Below are 9,978 nucleotides of genomic sequence, written 5' to 3'. Positions count from 1 at the left end.
GTCCATGATAGCAATAACTATATATACAGTATGTATACTATATGTAATACAAGTAAATAATATAAAGAAAAGGTGCGTGGGTAAATGTATGTGCTGCATAAAGATCATTGATCTAGGAAAATAAAGTCAAACATATGACAGTTTAGCATGAAGTAGAAGCCCCTCCCACTCATGTCTCACTAGTAGAGAGCTGTCGAAAGTGAAAATAAATTTGTTCCATCAGAAGTCATTACAGAGACTGTTTTTAACTTTCACTCTAACTACGATAAACAACTGGAATTGTTCTCCTTGCAAATACCAAGAGACTAAACAATAACAAGGAGATACCATCCAAACGGTAAATTGTAAGTGCAGCTGTTAAAAGTGAAGGTTGTACATTTGATCAAAGTTTAATGCCTGTAGTCTAGTTTCTGGATAATCTACAATGGCGACGCCTGCTTCTGTCCCTGAGCTGCTGCTGGACACTCTGGATAACTTGGTCTCAAATGAGCTGAAGAGATTTCAGTATCTACTGACTAAGAAGATGTTAGATGGCCGGTTTCCCATTCCTAAGAGCTGTCTGGAGAACGCTGGCAGGGAGGACACTGTGGAGGAGATGTTGAAAGTCTACAGCCATGAAGGAGCGGTGAAGATCTCAATGGATATCCTGAGGGCGATGAACCAGAATGATCTTGTTAAGACGCTGGAGGGAGGCACTCTAGAAGAGGTGCCAGCACTGAAAAAGACTTTGTTTGATCAAAGGGAAGAACTAAAATCCAACTTGGAGAGTCTTCGAAATAATCAAGAAACCTACAAAAGCATGGAGGTCCACATTAAGAAGCAACGTGCGGACACGGAGAGGCAGATGAGGGAGCAGTTTGAAAAGTTCCACCAGTTTCTGAGAGAGGAAGAAGAGGCCAGACTGGCTGCGCTTAGGGAGGAAGAGGAGCAGAAGGGGAAGGCTATCGCCAGCGAGATGGAGAGAATTCTCAAGCAGATCTCTTCTCTTGAACAGGACCTGCAGAAAGACGACCGCACATTCCTCATGAGCTACAAATACACCCAGAACAGCACACTGCCGGGTACACAGCAGATCTCAGGAGTGCTTATCGACATGGCCAAACACCTGGGTAACCTGCAGTTCAGAGTGTGGGAGAAGATGAAGGAGATAGTCCAATACACTCCTGTGATTCTGAACCCCAACACTGCAAACCGCTGGCTCTCTGTGTCTGATGATCTGACCAGTGTGAGATTTAATAACATAGGTCAGCAAATCACTGACAACCCAGAGAGGTTCACACGGTATGCCAAGGTTTTGGGCTCAGAGGGCTTTAGCTCAGGGAAGCACATCTGGGATGTGGAGGTGGGGGACCATCCTGAGTGGAATCTGGGCGTAGCTAAAGAGACCATTGAAAGGAAGGGGGAGATTCTTGCTTCACCAGGTTATGGAATCTGGGCTATACTGAACAGGAATGGTGTGTATCAAAGTGGAAAGGGTGAGTCCCTTGCTTTTGAGAAGCTGAAGAGGATCCGAGTGCAGCTGGACTTCACCAGTGGGGAGGTGTCCTTCTACGACCCCAAAGATATGACACACATCTATACTCATAAAGACAAGTTTACTGAGAGACTGTACCCATACTTTCTTGTTGGACTGGCTGTTGGTGCCAACAACCCTGATATACATATCTGCCAATCAGAGGTGTCTCTGTCAGTAATGGCATCTCAGTGAGGCAAGTGATCACATCTTACGATTGAAACTTATAAAAATGAATTCAAAGGATAGAATCTTATACAGAAAAAAATACCATTTGGAATAATGATTTGAAATAATGCCTTGAACAGAACAGTAATTGAAGCCTGTTTTTATCAAAAAAAGAAAATTTTGACTATCAATTATGCTCAGCTAATCCCCCTCTGTGAGACGTGATGTTAATCGTAGGGGCTCGATTCAATCCATTTTGCTGAAGTTCAGTGGTATATGAAATGTAAAGGTAATTTCCAAGTAGCCCGGCATGTGCAGCTTTTACCATGAATGCAGTCTCCGCGAACGTGGAAACATTGCCTTTAAATTTCAATCACGCTATAGAGCTGAACTTCAGCGATACGGATTGAATCAAGCCCTAGTTCTGATGTGAATAAAGTTGATTTCAAACATTTGACCAGAATTCAGACTGCTTGATTGGTTAGTGGCTTTCAGTACAACATGTACACATGCATTCTTATATATTTTTGCCTCAGTGTAATAGCATGTTATATTTCAAGACTGTGCTGCTAACCTCAAAACATTTGACCTGGGTCATGTTCATTCAATACCAAATGGAAGGAAACGGACTGAAACAGGAAGGGGATACCTGGACTTAAGCAATGCTAATTTTATTTTTCCGTTGCAAAACATTTAAAAACGTTTTCTGTTGCGTGCCCTAATGAATACAGGCCCTGGACATATACCCCAGCACACTTACCACATTCCTTCCAGCAGATGGCACTAAAGTATAACACATGGAAAACCAATTCAAATGGAAGGGTCAAATCAGTTAACCTCAGGAAATAGTAAGCACCAATTTGCTTTTGTATTTTCTTCTATCACATTAAAGAGATTCTCTTGTACTTTTGTATACTTTTTAGCCAGTAGTTCTGAAAGTAGGGCTCACGAGCCAAAAATGGTCTCCGAATATTGCATACTGCGCCACATACACTGTGTATCCCAAACATTAGGAACACCTTCCTAATATAATCATCATCATCATCATCATTATCGATCACATATCTCCCTGTTACAGAACCCTTACTGGAGACTAACCTTGAACAGATTCCTCCTCTGAGTATGTGTTTTATGTAAGGGATAATCAACAAGGGGCTATCCGTTCTACGGAAAATAATGAACCACGTAGAAGGTATGTTCCATGATGCGCCAGCCCCGAGTTGATTATCCTTTTATACCATGGCTATAATTTAACACATTTGCCACTTGAAATGTGTTCATTTGCCGGAAGAACGGTGGGTAGAAATGTGTTCAACATCCACTGAAGTAGCTAGCAAGTTTACTAGATAGCTAAAGTAGTTGCCTTGGTAACCAAACAAACAGACTTGCTAGTTTAGCTAACCAAACCATCAGTCCTAGCTTGCTATTATGAACATCGAATTTAACAATGCCAATAATGTTTTGAATTTGACGTTTGCTTTCAAAAGCAGCTCAAACATAGAACATGTAAGAATGAACTATAGCCATTGAATTCTACCGTGTTGCTATACCGTGTGTTATAGGGAAATAATGCACACTCTAGAATGCCCTTCAAGCCAATCAGAAATTATTATTCAACAACGCCATGGTATAACTAACAGTAAGGCTGCGATTCAATCTAAGTTATAGAGCAGTGTACTGGACAGCTGACGAATGCCTTTTAAAGGTTATTTATGCTTGAGCCAATGTTCTCAGTGTTTACCATGAATATGATCTTAGCTAACACCTTTAAAAGTCGGATGTCCAGTGCACTGCTCTACAACGCGAATTGAATCTCAGCCTAAGTAGAGGTTTGTCCCAGCCAGGCTGTGTAACCTATGATAAGGTGTTGTGTGTGTATTGAGTACGGTAATGAGTCTAAAATATAAATTGTAACAAACTTACTTGTCGGTACTGACTCTGTCTCTCACCCCTCCTATAGCACTTTGGGGTGAACCTTGCGTCCGTGCACAGTTCAGCAGAGCATCATTTTGTGCAAGAGGGGGTGAGGCGACATCTAATTATTTAACCTATGCCTGGATCAAAGGATTTGACCATGTTCAGTGCCCATATATTACTTCACACCTTGCTATACAGTAGGTTTGGGAAATCTTAGAACAGAGCCACACTCTGATGTACAACACATTTGACACGATGGTTGTGATACAACTGATATTTTTTATACAACATAGAGCTTGGGCTCGATTAAATCCGTATCGCTGAAGTTCAGCGCTATAACGTGATTGAATATTAAAGGCAATGTTCCCGCATTCACAGAGACTGCGTTCAAGGTAAATGCTGCATATGTGGGCTCAATCGTAAATTACCTTTACATTTCAAGCACGCTATAGCTCTGAAATTTGGCGATACAGATTTAATCGAGCCCTTTGTCTGTACAGAAATGTTCACCTAACCATTGTGTGGTGTCTCCACAAAGCTTGTGTTGTTGTTTCCCCCAAAAACGTTTCATTGTATGGGGCTTCATTTTGTGGCTTTAAAGGGATCTGCATGTTCTCTGGTTAAATAAATAAAATGTTCCCTACAGAACTGGGAGTGACTTTGGAGTGACAGATCTAGATTAGATTACACTAGCTGGCACACAGGAGAACTCAACAATTACAATGGCAACATGAGAGGTACAGTACTGTCATTTGATTCTAATCACTCACCTTCAAATTCACTTAATTTCAATTGGAGAGGTCATTTTTTATCCTTGATTCCTCTATAGGTGAGAAACGCTGGAATGATGCAAATTATGAAAACAAATATTATTCTGTATGTGTTAAAATAATCTGTTAAATCCTGGGAAATTTTAACTGGAACCAAAACTGAAACTGTATGTAGTCTATATACCAGATACTGTATAGTATAGTGTTACAGGCTTTGGTAACAATAGCCTACAAGTGTTTACAATCAGTGCTCTTCAGAATCTTTGTACAGCATCACTGCTCTTGTCTGAACTATGTTTTGATTCATGACTGAAATACAATGTAAATCTATTTTTCTTTCATCAATAGTATTTCACTAATGCTGCCAAAATGCCATTGATGTAACTGCTAATAAATGCATTATGTATTTTCTGTAAAATGTCCCTAGTGTCATTAGTTATAAGATTAAAGGGATAGCTCAACGATTTTACATATTTAGATATTTGTTTCCTTACCTTGAAAGCAGTCCATGGACAAGGAGTGACTGCAATCCATACTTTGGTTTTGTTAAACTAGTCTCTGCAAACAATCGGCAGCATTAGCATTTCGAGATCAATTCCTCATGCAATTCTTCAATCTTTCCTGTTTAGGATTCGAACACATTAGTTTTACCCATTGACGGTATTAGGTGGTATTGTTTAATAACATGTCCAAAGCAAACACGAGAGGGCACTCGTGAGAGAGAGAGAGAGAGAGAGAGAGAGAGAGAGAGAGAGAGAGAGAGAGAGAGAGAGAGAGAGAGAGAGAGAGAGAGAGAGAGAGAGAGAGAGAGAGAGAGAGAGAGAGAGAGAGAGAGAGAGAGAGAGAGAGAGAGAGAGAGAGAGAGAGAGAGAGACCTAAGCAAGCTGGTCATGGGGTCTGTTCACAAACACAAACAGACCCCACATTTTTGCAGAATTCTGCATGCAGTGTCAATTTGGTGTTTATCCCATTTTGTGAATTCTTGATTAGTGAGTGGACCCCAGACTTCACAACCATAAAGGGCAATGGGTTCTATAACTGATTCAAGTATTTTTAGCCAGATCCTAATTGGTATGTCAAATGTTATGTTCCTTTTGATGGGTAAAAATATCATCTGTGTACAATGTAAAACATCAAATAATGCATGCAGAGCATAATTCGGCCGATACCCACTAATTATCAAAATCCAGAAAAGAGCCGTTAAATGCTACAACCACCTAAAAGGAAGTGATTCCCAAACCTTCCATAACAAAGTCATCACCTACAGATAGATTAACCTGGAGAAGAGTCCCCTAAACAAGCTGGTCCAGGAAAGCAACACAATTAGACCCAACCAATCATGAGAAAAAAAAAAGATAATTACTTGACACATTGGAAAGAATCAACAAAAAAACAGAGCAAACTATAATCCTATTTGGCCCTAAACAGAGAGTACAAAGTGGCAGAATACCTGACCACTGTGACTGACCCAAACTTAAGGAAAGCTTTGTACAAACGCAGTGAGCATAGCCTTGCTATTGAGAAAGGCTGCCGTCGGCAGACCTGGCTCTCAAGAGAAGACAGGCTAAGTGCACACTGCCCACAAAATGAGGTGAAACTGAGCTGCACTTTCTAACCTCCTGCCAAATGTATGACCATATTAGAAACAAATATTTCCCTCAGATTACACAGACCCACAAAGAATTCGAAAACAAACCCAATTTTGATAAACTCCCTTATCTATTGGGTGAAATACCACAGTGTGCCATCATAGCAGCAAGATTTGTGACCTGTTGGCACAAGAAACGGGCAACCAGTGAAAAACAAACACCATTGTAAATACAACCATGTTTATGTTTTTTTATTTTCCCTTTTGTACTTCGACCTCTACGGGATCTGTGTCCCGTATACGGGACGGTTGAGCTAACGTGTGCTAATGTGATTAGCATGACTGTTGTAAGTAACAGCAAACTTTCCTGGACATTTTTTTTATTTATTTTTATTTCACCTTTATTTAACCAGGTAAGCCAGTTGAGAACAGGTTCTCATTTACAACTGCGACCTGGCCAAGACAAAGCAAAGTAGTGCAACAAAAACAACACAGAGTTACATATGGGGTAAAAAAAAAACATAAAGTCAGAGATACAACAGAAAATATATATACAGTGTGTGCAAATGTAGCAAGTTATGGAGGTAAGGCAATAAATAGGCTATAGTGCAGAATAATTACAATAATATTAACACTGGAATGCTAGATGTGCAAGAGATTATGTGCAAATAGAGATACTGGGGTGCAAAAGAGCAAATTAAATAACAATATAGGGATGAGGTAGTTGGGTGGGCTAATTTCAGATGGGCTGTGTACAGGTGCAGTGATCGGTAAGGTGCTCTGACAACTGATGCTTAAAGTTATTGAGGGAGATAAGAGTCTCCAGCTTTAGGGATTTTTGCAATTCGTTCCAGTCATTGGCAGCAGAGAACTGGAAGGAATGGCGGCCAAAGGAGGTGTTGGCTTTGGGAATGACCAGTGAGATATACCTGCTGGAGCGCAGACTACGGGTGGGTGCTGCTATGGTGACCAATGAGCTAAGATAAGGCGGGGATTTGCCTAGCAGTGATTTATAGATGGCCTGGAGCCAGTGGGTTTGACGACGAACATGTAGTGAGGACCAGCCAACAAGAGCGTACAGGTCACAGTGGTGGGTAGTGTATGGGGCTTTGGAGACAAAACGGATGGCACTGTGATAGACTACATCCAATTTGCTGAGTAGAGTGTTGGAGGCTATTTTATAAATGACATCGCCGAAGTCAAGGATCGGTAGGATAGTCAGTTTTACGAGGGCATGTTTGGCAGCATGAGTGAAGGAGGCTTTGTTGCGAAATAGGAAGCCGATTCTAGATTTAACTTTGGATTGGAGATTCTTTATGTGAGTCTGGAAGTTGAGTTTACAGTCTAACCAGACACCTAGATATTTGTAATTGTCCACATACTCTAGGTCAGACCCGTCGAGAGTGGTGATTCTAGTCGGGTGGGCGGGTGCTAGCAGCGTTCGATTGAAAAGCATGCATTTAGTTTTACTAGTGTTTAAGAGCAGTTGAAGGCTACTGAAGGATTGTTGTATGGCATTGAAGCTCGTTTGGAGGTTTGTTAACACAGTGTCCAATGAAGGGCCAGATGTATACAAAATGGTGTCGTCTGCGTAGAGGTGGATCTGAGAGTCACCAGCAGCAAGAGCGACATCATTGATATACACGGAGAAAAGTGTCGGCCCAAGAATTGAACCCTGTGGCACCCCCATAGAGACTGCCATAGGTCCAGACAACAGGCCCTCCGATTTGACACACTGAACTCTATCTGAGAAGTAGTTGGTGAACCAGGCGAGGCAGTCATTTGAGAAACCAAGGCTATTTAGTCTGCCAATAAGAATGCGGTGGTTGACAGAGTCGAAAGCCTTGGCCAGGTCGATGAAGACGGCTGCACAGTACTGTCTATTATCAATCGCGGTTATAATATCGTTTAGGACCTTGAGCGTGGCTGAAGTGCACCCGTGACCAGCTCGGAAACCGGATTGCATAGCGGAGAAGGTACGGTGGTATTCGAAATGGTCGATGATCTGTTTATTAACTTGGCTTTCGAATACTTTCGAAAGGCAGGGCAGGATGGATATAGGTCTGTAGCAGTTTGGATCTAGAGTGTCACCCCCTTTGAAGAGGGGGATGACCGCGGCAGCTTTCCAATCTCTGGGGATCTCAGACGTTATGAAAGAGAGGTTGAACAGACTAGTAATAGGGGGTTGCGACAATTTCGCGGCTAGTTTTAGGAAGAAAGGGTCCAGATTGTCTAGCCCAGCTGATTTGTAGGGGTCCAGATTTTGCAGCGCTTTCAAAACATCAGCTGTCTGAATTTGTGTGAAGGAGAAGCGGGGGGCATGGGCAAGTTGCAGCAGAGGGTGCAGAGTTGGTGGCCGGGTTAGTGGTAGCCAGATGGAAAGCATGGCCAGCTGTAGCAAAATGCTTGTTGAAATTCTCGATTATTGTAGATTTATCGGTGGAGATAGTGTTTCCTAGCCTCAGTGCAGTGGGCAGCTGGGAGGAAGTGCTCTTATTCTCCATGGACTTTACAGTGTCCCAAAACTTTTTGGAGTTAGTGCTACAGGATGCAAATTTCTGTTTGAAAAAGTTAGCCTTTGCTTTCCTGACTGCTTGTGTATATTGGTTCCTAACTTCCCTGAAAAGTTGCATATCGCGGGGGCTTTTTGATGCTAATGCTGTACGCCACAGGATGTTTTTGTGCTGGTCAAGGGCAGTCAAGTCTGAGGAGAACCAGGGGCTATATCGGTTCTTAGTTCTGTATTTTTTGAATGGGGCATGTTTATTTAAGATTGAGAGGAAATTACTTTTAAGGAACAACCAGGCATCCTCTACTGACGGAATGAGATCAATATCCATCCAGGATACCTGGGCCAGGTCAATTAGGAAGGCCTCCTCGCTAAAGTGTTTTAGGGAGCGTTTGACAGTGATGAGGGGTGGTTGTTTGACCGCGGACCCGTTACGGACGCAGGCAATAAGGCAGTGATCGCTGAGATCCTGGTTGAAGACAGCTGAGGTGTATTTAGAGGGTATGTTAGTCAGGATGATATCTATGAGGGTACCCATGTTTAAGGATTTAGGGTTGTACCTGGTAGGTTCGTTGATAATTTGCGTGAGGTTGAGGGCATCTAGCTTGGATTGTAGGATGGCTGGGGTATTAAGCATATCCCAATTTAGGTCACCAAGCAGTACAAACTCAGAGGATAAATGGGGGGCAATCAATTCACATATGGTGTCCAGGGCACAGCTGGGGGCTGAGGGGGGTCTGTAGCAAGCGGCAACAGTGAGAGACTTATTTCTGGAAAGGTGGATTTTTAGAAGTAGAAGCTCAAACTGTTTGGGCACAGACCTGGATAGTATGATAGAGCTCTTTAAGACATAGACATGTCTTATATGGGCAGAAAGCTTAAATTATTGTTAATCTAACTGCACTGTCCAATTTACAGTAGCTATTACAGTGAAAAAATGCCATGTTTGAGGACAGTGCACAACAACAAAAAGCTTATTACATTTACATTTTAGTCATTTAGCAGACGCTCTTATCCAGAGCGACTTACAGTTAGTGAGTGCATACATTTTCATACTGGCCCCCCGTGGGAAACGAACCCACAACCCTGGTGTTGCAAGCGCCATGCTCTACCAACTGAGCTACAGGGGACTACATTACCAACATTATCCTGTTCTCCTGTCCTGTGATAAAACCAGTTTGACCTGAATAGTGGCTGATACACATTTCTTAGTGCAGTATGTAAAAAGTGCATGACTAACGTGACATCCAGTCAATTCAGTTAGAGAAAAGGAATTCTTCCACCCTTTATCTACAGATCACGGCAACTGGTTTGATACATTCACCTCTGAAGGTAAATAATGTACTTACATTCAGTAATCTTGCTCTGATTTGTCAACCTGAGGGTCCCAGAGATAAAATGTAGCATATTTTTGTTTGATAAAATCCCTTTTTATATTCAAATGTAGGAACTGGGTTCTACAGTTTGAATCCTTGCTGTCTCTGGCTCCACACCCACCCCGCCCGGCCATCTA

The 9,978-nt window shown here is 42.1% G+C and overlaps 1 protein-coding gene across 1 annotated transcript; it reads left to right on the top strand.

Annotated features, from left to right (window-relative positions):
* The first annotated feature begins 211 nt into the window (after nucleotides 1-211).
* LOC121537479 (E3 ubiquitin-protein ligase TRIM35) lies at nucleotides 212-2,136 on the top strand. The gene has a single exon (XM_041845101.1). It carries the CDS (start codon nucleotides 425-427, stop codon nucleotides 1,706-1,708), a length of 1,284 nt encoding a protein of 427 aa, XP_041701035.1. The 5' UTR covers nucleotides 212-424; the 3' UTR covers nucleotides 1,709-2,136.
* The last annotated feature ends 7,842 nt before the right edge of the window (nucleotides 2,137-9,978 follow it).

This window comes from Coregonus clupeaformis, chromosome 24, assembly GCF_020615455.1.
Source record: "Coregonus clupeaformis isolate EN_2021a chromosome 24, ASM2061545v1, whole genome shotgun sequence".
Taxonomy (NCBI): domain Eukaryota; kingdom Metazoa; phylum Chordata; class Actinopteri; order Salmoniformes; family Salmonidae; genus Coregonus; species Coregonus clupeaformis.
The sequence above is the reverse complement of the archived record's forward strand: the minus strand, read 5'-3'. Positions and strand labels throughout refer to the sequence as shown.